Genomic DNA, 24,150 nt, shown 5'->3' on the forward strand with positions numbered 1-24,150 from the left:
ACTTTGTATGTTGGTCTTACCCTGGTCCTGATCCTCTTGATGTGTCGTAACCTTGCTAGCCACTTAGAGGCGTATGCGTCAGAGGGGTTAGCTCTGTACTGGTGCACCAAAGAGGCCATCTGAGGAGAGAGAGACGAGTCGAGAATGTGTGTCACCTCTGCAAAGTGTGTTTGACTAGATGTAAGAAGATAAAAGACTTACATTTGCATGCAGAGCCATCTGCCTGACTAACAGGGGAAGGTTTCGATCTGAAACAATTTTTGCCACCGTTGTGTCTACTAATCCCTCGAGGTCTGAAAGAGGGTATATAGAAGAACTCATTAAAGCTAAACAAAGCTGACAAAAATGAAGAACAGGATCCGAAAAAGAAGTGATTAGCTCACCTTTGCGGCACTGGAGGGTAACGAGGTTACATTCATAATCCAGTGGTTTTATAATGACTTCGACAAAATTAAACTGACCCTAAAGGAAGGGAAAATGGGCATTAAAGGACAGAATATCAACAGCAAATTTCAGATTCTTTTACTGTGCTCGTGTGTGTCTACCTTAATTGTGCCCAGTTTGTACTCCTCTCCAGAGTCATTGTACACCACCATGACAAAATCGTTGCCAATGTGTCGCTTTTTGTTGCAGCAACCCTTGTCGCTCTCCCTGTTTGGCATCAGTGTGGCTATGTGAAAGATAGCTGCAGGGACACAATTTCATTTATAATATGCAAATTACAGACTGGCTGTAAAGAAAAAATAAATATATACTGTATGTGTGTTTTTCCTGACACACACACACACCCTGCATGATGTCGTCATGCCAGCAGTAGGTGAACTCTCCATCATCTCCATACTGGTCAAGCCCTCCAAGAAAAATCTGGTCTGGATCGCAGTCTTTCAGATGGATTAATTTGCCAAGACCTGTGAGGAAAGAGGCGTAGCGGTTCGAACCGTACTCGTTCGACAAGATGGCGACTTCATTGTTAACCTAAAGAAAGTGAAGAGGATCAAGACATTAAGCCAGAAAATATAGAAATTATACGGCAGTGATTAGCAAAACTACAGTCAGCACATCCTCACCTGACCAGCTCCTACAAACACCACCCCAATTTTATGGGTGTCATAAGGGGGCATTTGGTCCAGAACCTTTACTGCACGGTCAATCACCTACGACAGAAAACACAATGTAAACCACGCCGTATGATCCAGAAGAAGGTGTAGGAGAGAATTCAGGTTACCTGAGTTTTGGGCAGCAGAAGTGGCTTGTTGGCTTCATTCCCAAAGAAAGGAGAGTGGTAGAGCTGCAGAAACACAAAGCTAGAAGATATAAGAAGAAAGAAAGTCAGTTTAGACACATGGATATGTAAATTAAAGGCAATCTACTTTCATTGAACCTCATGTTTACTGGTCAACAGAACCTGGACTACAAACACAATTTAAGGAACCAAATAAAAGCAACACAGCTTCTGGTACCAAATATCTTGTTTCCATGCCAAGAGATATCTAGACATTTCTATTCAAACATCTGTTTATATGGATGAGGTTGCAGAACAATTTCAAAATAATGGTCCTCGGCATAAAATACCAAAGACTTTGTGCACAGAGGTTTCTCCAGATTTTCAGAATTTGTGATATTATAGATATCCAAAGGACAAGGAAGAAAGTCCACATTGGATGCCCGTGATCTTCAGGCCCTACAGGTGGCACTGAAATAAAAACAGGTGTGATTATGTCATGGAAATCATTGCATGGGCCCAGGAACACTTCCAGAAATCACTGTGAATACAGTGCCTTCCACAAAGAAGAAACCACATGTGTACATGGTCCAAAAACACCGCAATCTTTTCTGGGCCAAAGCTTATTTAAAATGGGTTGAGGCAAAGGGGAAAACTGTTCTGTGGTCAGACAAATGGAAATTTGAAATTCTTTTTGGAAAATGTGGACAAGGCATCATCCAGACTAAAGAGAAGGACCATCCGGCTTGTTAGCAGCACTCACGTAATATCTGATTAGGGTATTGGTGGTGCATTAATGTGTATGTAATTAGGAGTGTGAACATCTGGAAAGGGACCGTCAATGCTGAAAGGTATACACACAGGTTTCAGCCTTTTTCCAGAGAAGGCCTTGAATATTTTAGCTAGACAATAAGAAACCCTATACTGAATCAATTAAAAAGCATGGCTTCATAGTACAAGAGTCCAGATGCTGAACTGGCCTGCAGTCCACATCTTTTGCCAACTGAAAACATTTTGGTGCATCAAAAAAGAGCAGCTAAAATCCTCAGAAAAGAATGGGAAGTCCGGATCCCTGACCTTTACAGACTTTTGTTAAAAAACAAAAACAAAGGGGGGGTGGGGTTGGCGGGGGGGTGCTGTACAGTGATAAACATGGCCTTGTCCAAACTTTGAGGCCTGTTGTTGCCATAAAATTCGAAATGACAGTTTAAACATTTGACATGCTTTCTGTTCTAAATAAAATATGGGTTAATGAGATTTTGAAATCCTTAAATTTTTTTGTATTTATATTTTAAACAGTGTCCCAAATTATTCGGAGCTGGGGTTGGAAATACACCTCTATGCACGGCCTCTGTTCTTAGAAGGTATTCATAACTATTTCCAAATGCTGCATTGCAGTTTCTGTCCACGTTCTGATTTTTCATCACCTTAAAAAAATTTTTATTTAAAAACACAGTTGCAGCACATAATTTAAAAAAAATAAAAATTTGCTCACTAACAGGGTGACACTTTTGATCTTGCAAGTCAAAATGAGCTTACTGACTTTACTTGATACATTGCATCATTAATTTAGCAGAAACACATCACAGAAGCTGCAGCAGTTTCTTGTATAAATCGTGTAATACCTGGGGCTCAGTCCAGAGATTTTCTCAGTGTTGCTGGGACCAGGTCGACTGTGGTAAGCGTCCCTCTCTGCCCGCCTCTCCCTCCTGGAGGAGGGGGCTGAGACTGAGATTGTGTGACCTCTGGGCCGGTGGCCTCCACTGGGGGAGATGGGTGCAGATTGTACTGGTGCTGGTGGAAAAGACAACCTCATCCCCGCTCCTCCACTCTGAGATGACGATACAGCTTGGCCTTCACCTGCTGGGCTTGGACCTCCCGCTACATTAGTGTCCACTCCAGTGTTTCCCTCTACCTTTTCTTTCGCAAACTGGGGCTGCTGGGGTTGAGGCATGCCGTCTGAGGGTGCTCTAGGCCGTGACGTGTCAACCATCGCACTTTCTGACTCCATAGCAGCCTTGGCAAAAGCTTCAGGTAATGTCTGGAGCTCAGGAGAGGAGCTGGACTTGTTGAGTCCATGACCCTGGGACTGAGTGTGTGTCTGGAAGGGAAGGTCAGGCCCCTGGCTTCCTGGAGTGGATGGTCCAAAAGGGGGCTGATCGATTGGAATTGCTCCCTCACTTACTTCTTCCAGGGTTGACTTTTCATCATCCTGACTTGAGGTGGAGGAGGACTGAAAGTGAGAACAAAAGCTGTTTATTTAAAGTACTGCAATGAAAGTATGCAAGTTTTAACCACAGACCCCACTGTGACATCACCCACCAGTTTAACTCCTGATTAGCATTTACAAAGAGGGAGGGTGTGAGCTAAATAGCCATGTAACGGTAAATGAACTGGTTCTTATATAGCGCTTTTCTACTCTGAGCACTCAAAGCGCTTTATACAACTAATTCATTCACCCAATCACACCCATTCACACAAGCACTTCTAAGCTTAAGTATCTAACATTCATACACATTCACACTCCGATGGATGCATCAGAGAGCAACATGGGGTTAGTATCTTGCCCAAGGATATTTGGCATGCAGACTGGAGCAGCCTGGGATCGAACCACCAACCTTCTGGTTAGTGGCTGATCTGCTCTGCCACCTGAGCTACAACAACCATGTCAATCACATATTAGCCATACCCTAACTCATCTCTTTGTCATCTTTTTGACATTAAATGAGACACAAAATTCCTCCTTGAAATAATCTGGAAAATGAAGGTCATGCTGTTTTGAATCATTAAACATTGAAGACCTTTCTGAGGTCACAGAAGTGAGCAGTAGGATGACACAATCAGACTTCCTTTTGCAACAAGAACCTGCAAGCTGTTTCCATCTTTTATATACATATATATATACACAGGTTTTAACTATGGTTTTAACATGCTGCCAAAGCACAGCATGGGTTGTTAAAGGCGCTGCTAAGTGAGTCATCAGAAGCTGCACTCCACTTGGCTGCTACCCATTACAGCAGTGGCAAAGGAAAGCCACTTAAAAAGAAAAGCTGACAGTTTATAATCAAATAGCACAGGTGACGCAAATGATGGAATAAACAGCCTTGAGGTGCAGGCACTGACAGTAAAGCCACAACAAGTGTTTTAATGGATGTGCACATGGTGATTTGTTTAATGCTGCACAAGACATCATTAAGTCTGCGTGTGTGGTTTGGTGAACATGGTCCTACCCTGCTGAGTGTTTCAGGAGGAGTCTTTGTAAACTTATCAGCAGCTATGAAGATTGGATCAGACAACATTGGCTCAAACTCTGCACTCCCCAGCCATTCAGGCGGCGTGTTTGCTGTAGCAATTCCTGATCCCTCCTCCAGCACCACGACAGAGTCTACAGGAGGATACAGCCACAACCATGTGGGTTATAAGTCAATGCAGGTATATGAAAGCAATGCACGCACACAGACACACAAATCACAGTCTTGTCCACTGTTAGTCACACAATCAGAGATACACAAATATGCAGGTGGTAAGACTAAAGATTTTATCAGCTGTCAGTAGTAATCATGACAACAACACCTCACAAACATTCTCTCTAAAATCTCAATTCAGGTTAAACACACAATAATTCAAATAAGTCATTGTAACAGAATCATATACATCTTCTCAGGCAAAAAAAAAGAAACAAAGCCGTGTGGCAAGATCATGACCTACAGTGACATCAACATAAAATCACTGAGATCAGAGGCAGATTTATCAGTGCGGCAGGCAGCATCACTAGTTCGTTTACTCATTTTCTATCAAGTTGCATGCATCGTTTTGGCTGCTGGTTATCTCATCCCAAACGCACGGCAGCTACTGCAACAGCAGCCCAGACCAGTCTTGCATCTCCCAAACAACACATTCAAAGAAGAAGAGAAACACAATCACAAGCAGGCACATTTGATTTTTTAAGACCCCCAAACTGCAGCTCAGAAAAAGTCTTCATCACCCTACTGGTTAACCAGTAAAGCAAGGAAGTGCATCATGTTGCTTAGATGAGGTCTGGGCTTTTCTGTTGACAACATCAGAGGGTCAGAGGTTAAAGGTCAAAACCTGGGAGTATATTTCAGAAACAGAAGGGTTAGAAAACTTATTCAGGAAGAAAAAAATATAATGCAGAAGATGTCCAAAAAAACAACAACAAAAAAACAAAAAACTGAATCATGATTCATCTTTAGGTGTCATTTGGCTGACTGATTCCAGCGCAGACATGTTTTCATTAGCAGTAAGAGAAACCCCCGCCCCGTGTTAATAGAAGACTAACGGTAAAGCAGAAATGCTGAGTATCTATACTTGCACAATCTTTAAGGAAGCAACAGCAGTTCTTTCGCATAACACAATGTGATTGGTGTGCTTGAGAATCCATGGAAAATGATGGTCCTCCCCATTATTTCTTAAAATTAAATGGAGACCTTTTGGAAAACACTGGAATTTTCTTGTCTAAACTTAGATGAGAAAACCAATTTCACTCTCATATCTGTTAAATGCGAAAACTACTGCCAAAAGCTTTATACCGCAGCATTTTTTTTTAAAAAAAAGGAAGACTTTATTAGTTGTCTCACAACTTCACAGTAATGACTTTCAGAAGAAAAAAAAACTGTACAACTGTCAATTGTTAAATATGAGAGCAACAACTCAAAGTTGCTCAACAACACAGGTGTTGTGTGACAAAAGCCTATTTCCTAGGAATCCCCAAAAGACTGGATTTTCCTGAAGATAGCAAAAGAAAACCGTCACCAGTTGAGGGCATCTTTCAATTTCATTTTTACATAGAGACAGGCTAAATAAATAAATAAATAAATAAATAAATAAATAGAGAACTGGGAGAAAAGAATACCAAGTTCTGAAAATGTTACAGTGAATTTATTTCAGCTAGTGGTTGTATTTTTTTATAGAAAGTAGTTGTAGGGGGGAAATATTTCTGGGTTGGAAAATTGTCCAAAAATACTCTAGTCACTGTGTTAGCATGAGTAATGCAAAGAAAAACGTCACTTTGCATTTGGTAAACACAAGGCATTGTGTTTAACAGGCATGTTATAGTTTCCACGAGTGCACTCTAAGGTTGTGAGACAAATTCATCACTGGCGTGAGGCTCTGCGTGGATATTCTGCCAGTAATTTTGTAACTGTTCGGACTCATCTGGACACACAAAACTACAATGGACTAACTACACACACACTCTTACAGGGGACTGTAAGCTGATGAATATAATAACAGTGACTATTCGTTTGTGGTGTCCAGTTGCTGCTTAAATTGCTCTAACACTACAAAAAGAGCAGAAACTATGCAGCCATCCTGCAAGTATGGATGCTCAATTGCATCCATAAGGTCCACATCATCAGGGCGTATAAACACGGCCCAATTTAACTGATTAAAGAAAATTCTGACACTTAATTTCCATAAAGCCACAAAAAAAAAAATTTTTTACATTTCAGCTTTTGTAATGATCTAATATCTTCACTCTGCATAGCTCCAATGCTTCTGGTCTTAAAAGCAGGATCAACAGCATTCCCTTCTTTTTGCTAGCAGTCGCCTCACTAGAAACAATAGACAGATATGAGATTGGTATGAAGCTTCTCATCTAACTCAAATGAATCAGGGAATATAATTAAAGAAAGATTCCTAATCTGTGCTTGCAGACTGCTGTGTTGTGCAAGTGAGAAGAAATATACTGCACCAGGAGTTTTTTGGAGGGGGGGTAGATAGATGTGGGGTCACACACGTGGTGGACGGTACCTGCCCAGGAAATGCTCCTGTGCAACCTGCCAGGGGCTGGTGGGCCTGGGGGGGCAGTGCCCATACCCAGAGAGCAGAGAGAGCCACCCACTGCAGGCGAAGTGCCAGAGGACAGGTCAGTGGCACATGAAGCCACATAACACACCGCAGCCAATCACAAACCAGCATGGGTGATGAGGATGAAGAAACATGTAAAGAAACCAATCAGAACAAGGGAGGAAATCTTAAGTGCAGTTAAAAATAAAATGAAAAGAAGGATGAAAGAAAGAATGGGGGGGGCTGATGTCCTGAAGAAACTTGAAATGGATCCCCAAAACAAATAAGATGACTAAAATAACAGCTCACTGAAACAGAGGCACCTGCAACAAAAAGAACATGTGATTTAAGGCAGTGATATCTGACAATCAATAACCTGAATGAATCCCAGCTGGGCTACTGAACACCTTCAGGCTCAAATCCAGCACTTACAGGCAATTTAGCATTTCACTTAGTCCATTAAAAGGGTATCAAGGACATGCAGTCACGCAGATAGAAGGGTTGCATTCATGCGTAACATTACATCATACTGTAGCTTCCTAATCTGGATATACTGTTTTTAATTTCATTGATAACAGCAGGATCCAAATTTTCCGGGACCAATAACTCATCAGCACTTATACAACACAAGAAAAACGTCACAAACTTTCTGATATTTCTTGCTTTCTATGCCCAGACAAACCATTTCTCACCTGTGTTGGAGCGCTGAATCAGGTTTGCCTTTCCTCCAACACTGCTGTGTGTTTGGGTTAGGGGCTCAGAGACAGGAGCTGGAGCAGGGACAGCTGTGCTAGCAGGAGCACTGGCTGTCTGAGCGGGAGGTTCCTTCACTCCCTCCATTGCCATCAGAACACTGGAGAGCTCTTGCAGCGGCATGTTGCCAAGCTCAGATGAGAAAGGGCTAGGTGGGTTCTCCAAACACATTAGCCAGCTTGTGTTACCTGTGACGACAGTATTAGAGCCCAGCACAGAAAGCAAGAGTGTCAGGGAGCACATAACACAAACAGCAGAAAGTATCTTTAAAATGAATGCCTATCATTTACCAAAGCGCACTGAAAGGTATGTGGATGATTCTTTTTTTTTTTTTTGTTCCCCAACAGTCACCTTCTGACAATACTCGCATAATAACGAAACACAGAAAGTTTCTACAATAACTGTAGAGGGGACATTCTTAATGGTGACATACCTGACGGTCTGCGTATGAAGATCTCTGCCCAGCCTTGTGTGAGCATTGGGGCAAATTCAGCCAAGGTGGGGTTGTCTTTCAGAGTAGGAGGCACAGATGGAGTGGCAGAGGTGGAAGAGGAGGGACCTAAACTATCCAGAGCAGGACCAGAGGAGGGAGAGAGTGGAGCAGTCAACTCACCCTCAGAGGGAGACACCAGAGGACTGAGACTCTGAGCTGGACCGGCACGTAGAGCATGACCACCTGTAAGTCAAAGCCAGATTTCTTTATTGTAAAGTCAGACAATCAGAGAAAGCACAACAACATTATTACTTCCCAAGACTCCTACATTGAAGACTGTAAGTCAAAGAAAGCAACAGCATGGTAACATAGAAATAACTTTTAGAACTGAAATATAGACAGCAACGTATCATTTTTCTACAAAAGCAGTGTTACCTTCCTAGCAACAGCAAAAAAAAAAAAAAAAAGAAAATTTAAAAAAAATTACATATTTGTTTTTTTTATTTCTACCTGACATGGAGCGAACTCGTATGCGTGCAGCTCTGTTGTGCTGCTGGCTTGACTGTGACTCCAATTTGGCTGGAGCCTCTTTGGTCATTCGGGTGTGTAGTGATGGGTCTGACCTGCGGGAACAGGAGAGCAACATTATTGCTAACAATCCAAAGTGGTTGCAGGCATGCTAGCTGCTCTGTGACCAGTGTTGGTCACGTTACTTGAAAAAAGTAATCAGTAACTAATTACTGATTACTTCCCCAAAAAGTAATCCGTTACTTTACTGATTACTTATTTTCAAAAGTAATTAATTACTTTTAAAAACACCATTTACAACCTGAATAGGTGATAAAGCGATAGATCTTTCAGCCCAATTCTACTTTTTCTGCATAATCCTTCATACAAAATGTAATCAAATGGAAAAGTCTCTTTTTAAAACTTGTTTTATTAGTTTTAATCTTTTAACTTTATGCATCAAGCAAAAACTTAATTATATGCAACATTCTCTGACTGGAAGAAATTTGTTTAACATTTAAACCAATTTTCTGCACATTCCAGCACATAAAATAAAATAGTTTTTTGTGTTTACACTCAGTCTTACAAATAGATGCAAGTAAAACACAGCAGAAAATAAATAAAATCAAAGACTAGCGGTCCTGTTGCTCTATTTTCTCTATTATCCGCGAGTTTCTCTGCGTTTCCCATTACGTCGTTGCGCACTCGATGCTTGCTTGGAAGTTTAGGGGGTTTTTTTCGCTGTAAAAAGAAGTTTTCTTCCCACGCACAACAGATGGTAATGTTTTTGTCACTTTTTATGGAATCAAACTCAAAGGTCAGTACTTCCACGCTTTAAACGCTGCACGCTCATATTTTCTCCCGCACTCGATATATTATCCATTGTTGATCTGCATACAGCTGTTGTCACGAACGTCGCACTTGCTTACGTCACTGTCATGAGACATACTCGCAAATTAAAAAAAAATAAATAAATAAAAAATCAAAATTTTAGTAACGCAGTAACGCAGCGTACTTACGGGAAAGTAACAGTAATCTAATTACAGTTTTTGCAATAGTAATCCCTTACATTACTCGTTACTTGAAAAGTAATCAGATTACAGTAACGCGTTACTGCCCATCTCCGTCTGTGACACTGTTGATCAACTTAGTTTATCATTTTGGAATTTGTTAATTTTGTAATTGTTAAATATTTAAGTTCAAGTTTTAATGTCAACAGTTTTGCTATTTTTCTTAATTGCAGGTTACAATTTTTTTACAATTTTTAAAAAAAAATTTTTATTAGACATTTTGTCTTTAAGAATTAAGCTAAAATGATTGCAATTTGTCCTGAAGGGGAGGGGTCTAGATCAATATTTCATGGCTATTCATCCACTAAATGTCAAAATATTTTACTCAGAAGGATAAATGTCAACCCCATGGTGGCACATGCCATGTGGTAGGTGGTCTATTGTGTTTATTTCCAGCTCCATCGTTTCATTCTTAGTCTTCTTGGACTAATAGAGTAGCTTTGTATGATTCCCATTTCAAAATAATCCTATATTTATCTTCTTCTGGGCCTCTAGGCAGCTACTCAGTTCAACCTGTGTGTGTGTGTGTGTGTGTGTGTGTGTGTGTGTGTGTGTGTGTGTGTGTGTGTGTGTGTGTGTGTGTGTGTGTGTGTGTGTGTGGTCACTCTCCTTTTAAATAGCTTGCCTTCGGAAACTAATTGTCTCAGCAGCAGGTATGTGGGGCTTCTATGCTGACATTACACAGAGCCAAGAAGATCTGTGTTTAGAGCAGCATAATGCTCTTATAATTAACTTTTGGCCCACCGGCTCACCGGGAAGAAAAAAGAAAAAAAAAAAAAGGGAAGAAAGTAAAAGTGGAGCATCTCTTTGATTAAGTAAAGGGTGATAGATAGAGTGAGGTCTGGCAGTTGAAAGCAGACAAATTCCTTTTAGTATGTGTGCAAGCATGCATCACCTGGTCAATTCCCCTCCTCCTCCTCCCAGGCGATCAGCCATGTCCAGGCCCAGCAGCGCTTGTGTTCTGACCCCTCCGCTGGTTGTTATGGTGACCAACTTGTTGCCCACCAACCAGGTCATACTGCGGCCTCCTGCTAACAGGAACTCTGCGATGGGAGACCTAAGAGAACAGAGGCCAAAATCATCACTCTTGCTGCTTTTTCCAACTCTTTTTACAAAATATGAGCATTAAAAAAAAAATAATAAAAAATTCTTCCAACCTCTTGGGAAGTGCAGAGAAGTTGGAAAATACATATCGGGCCATCATGTCAAGACAAGTCTCTGTGAGCTCTAGGTGGACAGTTTTCAGCCCCTCGTCGGCCTGAGTTACTGCATTTTCATCGGCAGAGCCCAGACTGCATGTGGTGGTTGAGGTGTGCATCCTAAAAGGTGGAAACAAAGAGACAAATAAAGAACAGCAAAAGGTGGAGAAGAGCGAGTTGAAGGTGCAAGCTCCTCGCATATTTAATGTGTAAAGTGCACAGAAACATGCAGGTTCTGATTTATTGGTGCAGAGAAAACTGCAAGAAGAATCACACAATCACTCGTGCTCATGTCCGTGCCTAGATCACATTCATCACAAGCACACATGGAAACGTGCATTCATTTGTTTACAGTTGGGTTCATAAGTATTTGGAAAGGATTACAAATTTTGCATTTTTGCCTCTGTATACCATCACATCGGTACTAAAAGAAAGCAATCAAGATGTTACTCTAGTACCTCAAAATATTGCACTGTTTAGGAACTACAGCCATTGGCTCAGAAGAAAACTTTGGTATCTATTGCTGGGAACTCAGTATGTGGAAAGTTTAATGATTTTAATGCATTCCCCAGCCTTGTACCCAAAGGTTAACAATAAAACGTATGCGTCAAGCCTTACCATAGCCCTAACCAAATCCTAACCTCAACCCTTAAGTTTCAATTAATTGTAGGGCCTTACAACATAAAAACCCCCAGAGATAACTACTGTTATGCTAGGTAAATAAAACTGAGTTATTCCACACTCTCCACTCTTTAACAAGATTATGTGGACATATGAAACTAAAGACAGAGGCAGAGTTTATTGATCCAAAGCATTTCACATCATTTATCAAACACCATGAAGAAATTTTTGACAGTGCAAGCATGTAAATATCCCAGTGGAACAGGGTCACTAGTGTTTATACAGTTTTAACCGTTGATAATAGTAGCAGAAATAAGTCTGATGTGCAGAGTTACATAGTTATAGTATAGAGAGTATGCAAAAAACAGTTGATTGAAAGAAAGCTGAAAGTCTAGACGTCTATCACCTCCTGACGGCTTCACTGTAAGTTGATATGATAATGTAAAGAGGCAAAATTGTGTACACTCACTGTCTAAATATTTACGGACCCAACTTCTTATGCTCAACCACCGTATGATGATTACATTTTCTCTAAGTGCACACGCAGAGACACATGCTGGGACAAGTAATACATAGCTTTGCATGCCCTGATACCACACTGATTCTCCTTCTAAATGTAAAAAAGCTCTCTCTGCGAGGGTAAAAGGATCTGTAATATTTTGATGCAGAAAAACCAGCAGGTAGAAGCTACGTGTGACTCGATGTGTTTAACGGTATGTTAATGTTTCCACTGAAGTCAAATCTTTCAATTAGCATTCACTGTGCAGCAGCTTTTTGTATTCACAAGAAGCATTTCTCCGTGTTCTATACAAGAATCAGTTTGGAAGCAAATTTACAGATGTGAACATCAGCTCAAGGGAGATAATGGACGTGTTTTGAAAGCTTGCTGCTTAGAAGTAAACATGCTCAAAATGAGCAATTTACAGCAACACTCCAGCCCATGTTACTTGCCAGATGTTACTTCTCCTCACAATGGGGAGTATTAAAGACATGCGGACTGTTTTTCAAAGCCAAATTATAAAGAAATGCAAAAATGAAAGAAAACATCAAAGATTAAAACAAGAAAGTAGTGATGCAATGGATTAAAAAAAAGAGAGCAAGAGGTCCTTAGTTTTTTGTTTTCTTTTGTTTTTGTTTAAAGCCTCCATTCTTCTTACCTATAGGTCAAATTTAAATACTCTATGAAGGTTAGGGAAGGTCTAGGCTGGTAGGAATACAACTATATTTTCAGAATTTCAAAGATTTATGTAGAAATAGTGTTTTCACTTTAAATGTATTGAGCATGAAAATATAGGCACACATACAGACTAATACTGGTGCGTAGATCTTTTGTATGAGGCTCAAAGAAATCTCTCAAGTCCCAGAATGTGAATCAGCAACTATTCAATCACATTTTATAACTACTATTCTTCTACTGACGATGACTTATTTTTCATTTCAGTGTTTAATGGACACATACTCCAAAAACATGACCGTGACAGACTCACGACTGAAGCAGTACGAGGTTTGCTGCTTTGTCATACCATCACATGCTATTGTACTTCAATTCACTGACATTACCCAATTTAAAGTAAAGAAAAACAAATGTAACCTTATCTAATCCCATACAGTTTTTCCAATGAAAATGTCGCCTTGAAGACTGAAAGCTTTGAATGCAGTCACGTTATGCTAGATGGAGTAAGTGTCCATATGGAGGTGAATTTTAAACCCAGTTCACACAAAAATCAGCTCTGAGAGCAAAAGCAGATTATCAGCCAGTCAACAGTTAAAGCAGGTTAAAGAGAGCAACACTGCAGTTGTTTAGTCCCACTAATTTTGTGTTTGTCGTTGAACATTAAACAGTACTTTTAAGCATATACAAGTACTGAGCTGCTGCTGCCATCTGGTGGCAATACTAGTATGACCTATGACAATCAATTGGTGTGAGCAGCCTCATCTAACAACTGCAATGTTGCATTGTACTTCTTCCAGATGCCCAAGAAAGTCAGCCAAGGACAGATAAGCATATGACGATTAGTGAGGAAGAGTGTTTCTGTGGATGTGCGTGATGTGAATGATGTGTTGATCAAACTGTTAAAAGTTCATCTCAACCCAGCTAGTTCTGAAATCCCGCACTAGGAGATTGCCATGGTCATAGCAGTACAGTGGATGTTTCAGTGGAACAAAACAAAACTAAAATTATGTCAAGCAAGCAAACAAAAGCTGTTGTGTTGCTGTTGCCAGAGTCACTGGTCGAAGAAGCAGATGTGCTCCCAAAGCAAACAGAGGGAGCCAAAGTAGGGGGTTGCAGTTGTTTACAGTGAAGTTTATAAAGATCCCACCACTGCTTTGCACCAGTTCCTTCTGCCATTCATTTGTTGTTAGGCGAATCAAAATCAGTCAGCAATGCACCCAACACATAAAAGACACATACAAATAAAATCAAACCAAAGCAAAATGTAAGAAACAAACAAACAAAAAAGCAAAATCTGTGTTAGAGCAAAGTGAAAAACATCAATAAAGTGAAAAGATGCTTTCCCACATCTTCAACAAACACTGCATGCAAAAGCAAATCAGAAAAAACAACAACATTGAAACCAGCACAAATATAAACACAGCCCAAAACAAACCAAAAAGGTCGACACATAAACCTTCCTCCAGCATGCACCACCCACTCCAGGTGCCCCTGGCAACAAATCTCCCCAGCAACACCCCCCCAAAGACGGACAATGACCCTAGACCCCATCAATCCCATGAAGAAAGCAGTAAGTGTTTGGGTTGTTATTGGTTTTTGTTTTGTTACCCAGAAGGCTCGTCTAACCTGCGGACCGCATGTTCGGAGACGCTGATGCTGCGGGAGCGGAAAGCGTCCATGGCTGAAAGGTCCCTCAGCTCTTTAACTGGAGAGCTGCTGCTATTGGCTACCGCTGCTGCTGCCTTTGCCACTTTTGCTGCCCGCAAGCTGAGTGGTGAGGAGTGTCCATGGCAAAGGGCGAGGGGGATTGGGCCCAAGATGGAGTAACGGTGGCGTTGGGGCAGTGAGAGGACGGGGTCATCGTGAGGGTGGTGGTTTGGGAGTGTGGAGGAAGTGTGGTGTAAAAGTATACCAGGAGACAGCAGGAATCATCACCAGAGAACCAGAGCAACATGAGCAGGTGGATCAGGAGCGCACGCCACACATGGAGAGGGGCAGGGTACAAAGGAGAGGGCCACAAAGGTCAAAGGGCAGCGTCACATGAGGAGGGAGGGATCAGGAGCAATGTAGAAAGGATCCAGGATGACACAACCACCCCCAAAACCACAACCACACCAAACACAGGGGGCAGTGGAGAGGGGGAAGGGTCAAATAAAGGAAAAACAAAACACGGTGAAAATTAACAGCAGTGAACATTATGAATCAGATTACAGGAGAGTGGAGAAAGAAAAAAAAGAGGGTTAAAAAAAATAAAAGGATACACGCCAACTAAACAGAAAACAGAGAAGCTACAGCAGAGGGGGAAACAGCTTCTGCTATTCAGAAAAGAAAATACACAGAAAGTATTCAGGAGAGCAACAAAATAAACATTACTTCACACAGCAGGTTTGTAGAGAAGCCAAGGACTAGTACAGAAGTATAACCGTAGGGATGAACTCAGCACAGGCTTTATGATAGAAGTTAAAACACAAGTGAAACATAAAGCTGGATGAAACCAGAGGGTTGAAGCACAGCAGCCTCGGACTGGACCAAATACTAGTTTAGTATCATCACCAAATAATGTATGCATTTTTTATGTATGCAAAGGTAATGTTTGGACACAGTGGAACGTTTGCCAAGAACATTTTAAGAATTAAATTAATTTAAACTTGACATTCTGACCATCATCCTGGTGGAAACTGAGCTGAGGAACTCCAACCTCATTATGAGCAATGAGCAGCACAAGAACTGTGATACCAGAATATGGAAAACTGAAACCATTATGGAAGAATTAATGTTAGCAGAAGCATTTTGGATTACTGTGGAGAGCTGCAACAAGGATTTGCTGTTTTGTTTTTTAATTACCAAGTTAAAAATACTGGAAGGGCTTCATAAAAATCTAAGACAATTTGTTAACACAAATCTAAGAAAAGATGGAAAATTAATAAAAATGCCACAATAAACGTGAGCGTAAAAGTAGAGATCACATTAGGAAAAGAGGAAGATGAATATTATAGTGTCTCTGAAATTCACTGGGTAAACTCTGGTTTAACTGGGATTTCTACACCAAATACTTATTTTTAAAACATGTATTTTTTGTGTATGGCAACATTGGTGTCTCTATTTTCTTAAGACGTCGTCCACAATCAAACACCTGATTAATCAGAAAAAGATTAAATAACTACAATTTTGTAATACGCAATTTTAGTTGCTGACTCAAAAAGAGACAACCACTGGTGTGCCTGAATATTTACCTAGTTGGATATTCACTATTTGAGCTGGATTTTGATTTTTGAAGTGCACATTTCAATTTTTTTTTAGATAAATCAGCGTGTGCAATCACACTTCAGTCTCTCCCTATGATGCTGCCTTAGCAACTTTTCATAGCTCTCTAACAGCATATTTATTTATTGCATTTAGAAAAACATCTATAGACAGAATTATCTCGCCTGTAAATGTCTTGCCCTCCTGCTACTGCCTCCACACTCTCTCCTCCTGCTTTGTTCAGCGTGTGAGAAAACAGCAAGCTACAGCACTCATACCAAACAAAATAATAGACCTATCACTTCTAACTTTCTCACAAAGGAGAGCTGCAGAAAAAGTGTAGTTAAGACACAGAGTAGTCAAGTTTGAGCTTCAGTTCTGCGATGACTCCTTGCAGAATCTACACAGCAGTTGCACTTGTACTTGTGTGCATGTGTGATCTGCATTGCTCTACCCTCACAAGCAAAACTGAGCTGATTAGTTTGGACTTGGCGATAATTACTGAACAAAAGTTACTTTTAAGGAAACTCGGGAAAGAGAACATTTTAGTAGCAACTGAGTTGGGGATTATGACAGCTTTGGAAATAAGAAAAAATAATGATGCCTACATTGACAGAATACTGGCTATTACATTAGCATAGTAAGCAAAGTAAAAACTATCACAGCCTAATGCATTTTGTTAATGGTTTACCATCTTTACATGGTAAAACACTTTACAAGTGGAATGACAACAATCTGTGTCTTTGTAGTTACATTTCTTGGTGGGTACTACAGCATAGCATATGCGGTGGCACAATTTAAAGCAGTATTATTAATTAATGCAAAAAGACCCCTGTTAAGTACCCTTCTCTCTGTGTTACAGTCTAGAGTGTTTTAAAAAGTTACTTTGTACATGTTTTTAAATGTACACTGTTCATGTGTGGACAACCAAACAACATTCACACTTTGTACGAATGAGAATGGCACCTTGCTGAGAAAAGCTTCTTTATCGCTCTGTGTGAAAGATGGCGTGTATTTCTCTTTGTGTACATGTTCTGTGGTCACAAACAGCAGTCAGACGGCACAGTGTGACAGGGGGAGGGACACCCTGTACCTCTTACTCATGCTATTGCTAGGGATGTACTTTTGTGAGATACAGGTAGTGAAAGCAGTACACAAACACCCGAATAATGATATATAATAATCCACAACAAATATAAACTAAATAAAGGCATAACATTATACAGGTGTTTATGCCATTTTGTCCACCGTCTGTATGACAAATGAGGTGACTCTTGGAAAAATACAAAATAAAAATAAGTGGTGGTATAAGAACACATTTTAAAACATAAAAAAAGCATAAACAGATAAAATGAACTAATGATCACCATGGCAACCTGAGAGGTGTCACTGCAACCATCAGTACGAATCATGCTGAGTCCCCTGTTACCTTGGCTACCCCCAACCCTTTACCACAACAGCAGCCACGTGGGCAGCGTGCGGTGCTGCTGGTTTGTACATTACTGCTGGTGACTGACAGTGAAAACACAGTTTACCTCTTGGGTCTCTCATTGAGGCTGGTGCTTCGGGCACGAAACGGACTCTGCTCATGACTGTCATCGAATGGCAGAAGGGCGTTGGAACGCAAACCCTGAAGGAACACAAAGAAAGGAACCAGATATGCAAAACAAAAGTGGTGACCCAGATTTACAGATGATTACCAGTTGTGCCCCCTCTGCTACAGGTTTCTCAAACTTCACAAGCATCCAGATGCACCTAACTGGACATGTTTCTCCTGAACAGTACAAAAGTTCAATGAAACATCTCTCTGGAGACATTTGAGGTTAAAAGTGTGTTGTGCAGTTACTTAAGCCACCATTGCCAGAGCAAATAAATCCAAGTGAATGCCCAAAAGTGCATTAAGAAGCTGAGACCTCAACTTTTTGCAAAAGAGAAGGGAACAACTATGTGCAATGCAATTCAACACTATCAGAATGCAATGAATAAAAAGTATGAAGTAATAAGTAGAACTGACAAATCCAGTGGAAATATCCAAGGACAATTTAAAAGAATGTTTCAACATATGCTACAATATGCTAATTTGCCTTTTTGTCAAGAGTTCAATTCTCTGTACAATATAAAGCTGCAGCCTGAAGCTGTTAGCTCAGCATAAACACAAAGAGCTGGTCTGTTCTAATGTGAGGGTTATATCTCTGTTGCTTTCCATCTCTTTCTGGAGAAAATACACCAGGGTCACTTTAACATTTTCTCATCTGAGTTTTTATGCTAAGCATAAAAAACAAGTGGAAATGAGGGTGGTGAAAACATTCTAAGCCCACTACTGACAAGAAAGCAATCAAACATAAACGTGTTATCTGATAATTACTGGACATCAAGTTATTCTCAAGAACTGAAGGAAGTCCAGAGAGCCTTGTTTCAGATTGCATAAGAGTTTGTAAAAGTTGTTGCCTTTTAATTAAACTATCGTTAAAAGTCTCTGAAAGGAAGACACTTTCTTTTATAAATGTGTGAGCAAGGACAAGGTCCTTTTCAGCGACATTGATTTCAGTGTAGGAGCTACGCATCTGTACTCTCTCTTAGTACTGCATTATTTCTTTTCCTTATATTGTTCATGTGTATGAGCAGGTGAGTAACAGTAAATTCAGCTTCAGGTTTGAAGGCTCTTTTTTGTCATTCACTGTGGTGTACCTTTGTGATATACTGAACAAAGTCCTTGCGGAAGGGTAGTCTGCAGCGTATGAACCACATGGCAATCACATGGTGGGCCAGGGACACAATGTACTGGTTGAACCTGATGGGATTTGAAGAAATACTCAGATCAGAGTGAGTCTCTGCATCAGGGAATACAAAATGTCACATGTGCTAGGACTTACTTTGAGGGGTTAGTGTAAGGTAGTGAGATGGCAAACACGCTGACATACTGCTCAGCTACAAAGTTGGCATACAGATGGGGAAGGCGCACGAGGGCTGTGAAACACAGTCAAAAAAAAAAACAACTGAAGACTTTGGCCTTCAACAATATAAAAGAATACAGGAAAAGAGAAAAGTACTCACTGGAGAGAAACTCGAGCATAGGAGATGCCATGGCAACAGTAGCAGAGATGTGAGTGAGCTTGACGATAAGAGCAGGAAGAAGCTTGATCATGATATCAGGCATCTCCACCGTGCACATTGTAAGGGCCACCACACATTGCTTGGCACAGCGGTAAATGAGCCCAGTCTCGAGGCACTGAACCAGTTCTCTCTGCATGTATCAATGAAAGGATGAATGTAATTCCACTTGTATGTTTCCATATACACTCACCAGTCACTACATTTGGTACACCTTGCTACTGCTGGGTTGGACTTTACTTCACCTTCAGAACTGCTTTAATGTGTGGCATATATTCAACAAGGTGCTGGAAAGATTTTGGTTGTTAACATGACAAAATGACAGAAATGCTACAGATTCGTTGCCTGCACATCCATCACTGTTCTATCACCACCACCAAAAGTGCTTTATTGGATTGAGGTCCAGTAACTGAGAACCCCATCTGACACCATTGACAGAGTACAGGATGGATCCATGCTTTCATGTTCTTTATGCAAAAGTCTGACGCTACCATTCAAATGTGTCAGCAAAAATCAAGACTCATCAGACCAGGTGACATTTTGTCAGTCTTCTGTTGTCCGATCTTGATGAACCTGTGCAAATTGTAGGTTCAGTTTCCTGTTATTAGCTAAGTATTGACATCCGCTGCTGTAGACAGCTGTTTCAAGTTTCAACATGCTTTGTAAAACATGGATGTAAGAACTGATATTTAAGTTAATGTTGCCTTCCTATCAAAGCAGTCTCACCATTTTTCTCTGACTTCTTATTTGGACCATTCTCTTTTGATCAGCACTAGCAACAACACCATGTTCAGAGACATTTAAATCGACTGTCTTCCCCACTGTGATGCTCGTTTTGAATTTCAGCTGTCCTCTTGACCAGGACTACAAGCCTAAGTGCATTGAGTCGCTGCCATGTGATTGGCTGATTAGACATTTACATTCACAAGCAGTTGAATGGGTGTCACTAACACTCCATGGACTCAGCGTACACACCATGGAGACTTTGGTGTGTACGTGCATGAATTTTGTTTAAATATGAGTTCTAACAGTAATAGAATGCAAATGTACAACATAGTCAGGCTGCACATGTAATTTGCCAGTTCTGTAATGCAAAGTCTGTCTGGTATATGATTAAGCTAATCTGATCATTCACAGCAAGAAAGTGGGTTTCATGTCCTGCCTTTTCCGGTACTCTCAACAAAACCATGTTATTTCTATCTAAAGCAGAGTACATCCTGTTGTTTGCTGCATGTGAAGACAAGCAACCTGGTTCCAACCTAGTTTTCTCAACATAGCCTAAAGTTGTTTTGTAGATGCTAGCATAAAACTTATCATAGTATCCTGTGAGAAATAGCACAGAAGGTGTTTGATTTCTGCAGACTAGTCTTTGTACCTGTCTTGACTGCTCCAAGTAGTTGTGGTAGGAGGTAATTGCTGTAAGAACGGGAATCACTGCCAGCTGAACATCTGTGCGAGAAAACCCCTCTGGAGTCTTTTTCAATCGCTCTGAGATGAGACGATCTGTCACCTACACACGCAGAAGAGATCAATAAAGATTGAATTCACTCACAACATAATATCCAGTGTATGGATCTGTATTTATGTGCATAAAGTCAGGCTACCATGCAGCAGAGTGTAGAACACAGCTGATCTAAGTTGCATGGTGATGTGAGCAGCAACACTTTGTACTGCAGCATCCATGGCAGCTTGTCAAGAACCAGCTTCAGCACCTTCCAATCCGTCTCCTGTGAGAGAGATAAATCATATCCGAACCTTTTACAGATAAAAGGGAAGTCACTGCAATTATCGGTCACTGCTTCTGCATTCTAACAGCTGCAATGCCTATGATTTAATTCTGATATGAATTCAATACTGTCTGCCAATCAGAAAAGAAACCTGACTTAAAAAGACGAGCTAAATGGGCTTGTTCCAGGGGGGTGCATCTAGCCCCAGTGTAAGATATCTAAGGATTACTCTGAACTTAAAATGTATAGCAACTCTAGTTGAGTCTAAGAATAAAGATACAAAACTAGGCATGAGGCCAACTGTTTAACCACAGAACGTATATATGAACTGTGCAATGCTGTTTGATACAATAATTATTGTGTGTACCATCTTGAGGCACTGCAGGAGGACACTGAAGGCAGGCGAATAGGAAAGGTAGGCTGAGCGTGTTGAGGCTGCTGAACTGGGAGGAGCAGCAGGAGGAGCAGGGCTGCCAGCAGGAGGAGAGGTTGAACCTGCTGGCTTCTTTTCACCAACACGTTTCTCTGGTTCCCTGAAAAACAACAAGAACAAAAGCAAGTGACACAATGTTAGAGAGCTGTCAGTAAGCTCAATACCTTTAGTAAAGGAAATGTTTGTGTTCTCACCCTATATCACAGTAGCAATAAGGGCTGAATCTCATGACACCATCTTTGTTTGGGACCCCAAGACGGTGAAGAGAGTCTGCACGCATCATGAGGAAGAAGTCAAACACCTGAGAAGAAAAAGGAGGAATCAACAAAGAAATGATGTAATAAGAGGTAAAAACATTTGAGCAGTGACAGATCACCTACCTTTAGTCTAATAGTGGAGGCGATAGTTGAACAGTACTTGTTCTTGTAATGAAGCTGCAGGTGGCTGATAAGCAACTCATAAACACGACTCGCATGGCTGGCTGGCAGACTGTAAAGTTTGCTCTGTCAGAAGAAAAAGGATAACATGTTATCACCAGGTAAAATATAATAAATATTTAGTTTATTTGATAAACCTTGATAATCTTAGTTTTGCTAGCTTAATGAAAGTCTTAGGCAGCATGCAACATTTCATATCAATTTAACACACTATAAATAGTTCACTTCTAATAGTTTGTTTTGTTTTTTTTCTTCCATCTCATGACCCTTACCATGTACCTAACAGTTGGCTAAGTATCATGAAATGCAAGCACATGACACCACACTGGCAAAAATATCCAACATTACAAAACAGTAATTACAGACACAACATAATTACAGACTTTGCAGAGTGGTCACCAAGAAGGCTGAAATCTATCGTCATCAACAGTTAATGATTAGAGCTTAATTATGGGATTAATAACTGCCGGGCCAGAACAAGAAGCAAGTCTTGAGTCTGAGCGATTATGTTTAAGATTTTATAAACTTCACACATTGCTCCAAGGATCGATTTTTATTGTAAATCAACTTTGTTTAAGAAAATACAACATTTGTATTAGTCCGTAGATAAATCATGTTTTGCTGTCCAGGTATATACATCAATTTACATTCGATTTATATTAATAAAACTGGATGACACCTGAGAAGCTGACAGGCAGGTCTGTTAAGCTTGCGACATTAAGCATTAGTTTAGTCTTTCCATCATTAAAAGTTTTAGCTGCTAACTCATTTCATTAAGAGGATTTTTTTAAGTTACGTAAGCAGCAGCTAGCACTAGTTGGAAAAAAAAAAGTTTTCCTTTAATACATTTTTAGGCCGGAGAGGGCAGTCGATAGGTATGTGTCAGATAACCAGGTCAGAGTACAGTCACTGCAGCATGACAGCAATGCAAAGACGCAGTGAGGCAACATAACAAAAACTGTTTTGGGTTTGGTTAATTTGGACAAATTAATTGTCCAATTTTTTGTTTGTGAATTACATTTTCTTTGCTTGTTATATTCTCAGCGTTTTGTGCCATAAAGAGATCTTTGAGCTCTTAATGGTAAAATGTCGCCAAATAAAATGACATTTACAGTCTGACAGCAGTCAACAAAGCCAATTTTAGTCCATTTTAATGTGTATTGAACTGTTCTGGGGGGAGGGGGATTTCTCCATTGATTGATGTCATTTGATGCCCTACATTGTGATAAGTCACTGTGGAAGAAACTATGTCTTAATATTCTATTTTAACTCACCCACAACTCTTCACATCTACTACTTTTATGTATACCTGCAGGATTTCAAGCAGGCCCAGAATAGCAGTCCTGACGTCCTCCATAGGAGACTCTGCTGTGGGGTCTCTCTCAGAAACCTCTAGGGGCCCTGAACACACCAGAGAGCGGCTAGACACCTAAAAAATAATTATAAAATGGAGAGAAGTAATGACATTGTGACAGAAATGGGGCGGTTTTGTGTGATTGCATGTACTCTTTTTGTACCCGTTCAATGATGTCCAGCAGGCTGGTGAAGTGGTGCGTGTTGCAGCCCTCAGCGAGGTCTACTAATAGCTGAGTAGCCTGTTTTCTAACTGCCAAGTCCCGGTCTTCAGCAATCCCACTGAGCTGGGGAATCACCACCATTTCAATCAACTCATCCTGGAGAAAAAATAGAAAATAAGCAAAGAACACAAAAAGGAAAAGTATGATTTTTTTGAAAATCATAAACGGAGCTTGTACAAATGTGTCAAACATTTGTACAAGCTCCGTTTCAAAAATAAATTGCATGTAAATAAATTTTGGGAGGCTCAGAAGTATGTCAGCATCTGAGTGGTGCTTGCTACTATCGAAATATCTTCTTCAGTAAAAATTGGAACTATGGCAAGAGAAATGCACCAGAAGCTTTTCAGTCTGGACAGCGGACTGGAATTACACAGGTTTCTGATGTGAGCGTGTATGAGAGAGCACAGACCTCATAGAGCTGCCGGTTGGTACTGAGAACGAAGGACAGGATATGAAGCACTTTGATTCTTATCACACTGCGAGTCTCGTTCCTTTCACAGAGCAAAAGGGTGAGATAACAGAAAGGGACAGCGGAGATTAAGATACTTCAGAGATAGAACAAGAACGAGATCGAACATCACAAGGATAATACTATAACCTCCCTGAGATATATACGTGTGTCAGTGTGTGTGTCCTACCTGAAGAATTTCTCCATGAGCCGGTGAAGGCTCTGAATCCAGCCTTCTTTAGCAGGCTGGATAGACTGAGCCCTGTAGGAGATAAGTGTCAGCACTGATGCATCCTGCAAAAGATAAGATTCAGATTAGTGGGGGGGGGGCAACGCAGTGTAAGAGGTCTAAATTACAACAAAAGTTGGAGGAGGACAGAAGATAAG

At 40.6% G+C, this 24,150-nt stretch overlaps 1 protein-coding gene across 4 annotated transcripts in view; it reads right to left on the reverse strand.

The window, feature by feature from the left end:
* The window catches only part of tsc2 (TSC complex subunit 2), a 32,188-nt gene that overhangs the window by 303 nt on the left and 7,735 nt on the right, over positions 1-24,150 (reverse strand). For 2 of the 4 annotated variants that reach the window (XM_085277599.1, XM_085277598.1), the window contains exons 13-41: positions 23,954-24,057; positions 23,725-23,806; positions 23,256-23,411; positions 23,048-23,167; positions 21,682-21,804; positions 21,496-21,602; positions 21,236-21,401; positions 20,746-20,868; positions 20,517-20,651; positions 19,085-19,274; positions 18,904-18,997; positions 18,719-18,821; positions 17,566-17,660; positions 14,414-14,554; positions 10,951-11,112; positions 10,689-10,850; positions 8,727-8,839; positions 8,217-8,459; positions 7,723-7,971; positions 6,995-7,084; positions 4,453-4,607; positions 2,848-3,455; positions 1,226-1,304; positions 1,068-1,154; positions 789-975; positions 546-685; positions 384-462; positions 202-293; positions 21-119 (exon numbers count right to left, since the gene is read on the reverse strand). In XM_085277599.1, coding sequence (XP_085133725.1) covers positions 21-119; positions 202-293; positions 384-462; positions 546-685; positions 789-975; positions 1,068-1,154; positions 1,226-1,304; positions 2,848-3,455; positions 4,453-4,607; positions 6,995-7,084; positions 7,723-7,971; positions 8,217-8,459; positions 8,727-8,839; positions 10,689-10,850; positions 10,951-11,112; positions 14,414-14,554; positions 17,566-17,660; positions 18,719-18,821; positions 18,904-18,997; positions 19,085-19,274; positions 20,517-20,651; positions 20,746-20,868; positions 21,236-21,401; positions 21,496-21,602; positions 21,682-21,804; positions 23,048-23,167; positions 23,256-23,411; positions 23,725-23,806; positions 23,954-24,057 — 4,284 coding nt within the window. The remainder of the gene's footprint in view (positions 1-20; positions 120-201; positions 294-383; positions 463-545; positions 686-788; positions 976-1,067; positions 1,155-1,225; positions 1,305-2,847; positions 3,456-4,452; positions 4,608-6,994; positions 7,085-7,722; positions 7,972-8,216; positions 8,460-8,726; positions 8,840-10,688; positions 10,851-10,950; positions 11,113-14,413; positions 14,555-17,565; positions 17,661-18,718; positions 18,822-18,903; positions 18,998-19,084; positions 19,275-20,516; positions 20,652-20,745; positions 20,869-21,235; positions 21,402-21,495; positions 21,603-21,681; positions 21,805-23,047; positions 23,168-23,255; positions 23,412-23,724; positions 23,807-23,953; positions 24,058-24,150) is intronic. The other 2 variants (XM_085277601.1, XM_085277600.1) reach the window with 2 other exon arrangements.

The sequence above is a fragment of the Mchenga conophoros genome, linkage group LG6 (assembly GCF_057382185.1).
Source record: "Mchenga conophoros isolate Kocher_MC1m ecotype Shallow Benthic linkage group LG6, M_conophoros_male_GT1.1, whole genome shotgun sequence".
Taxonomy (NCBI): Eukaryota; Metazoa; Chordata; class Actinopteri; order Cichliformes; family Cichlidae; genus Mchenga; species Mchenga conophoros.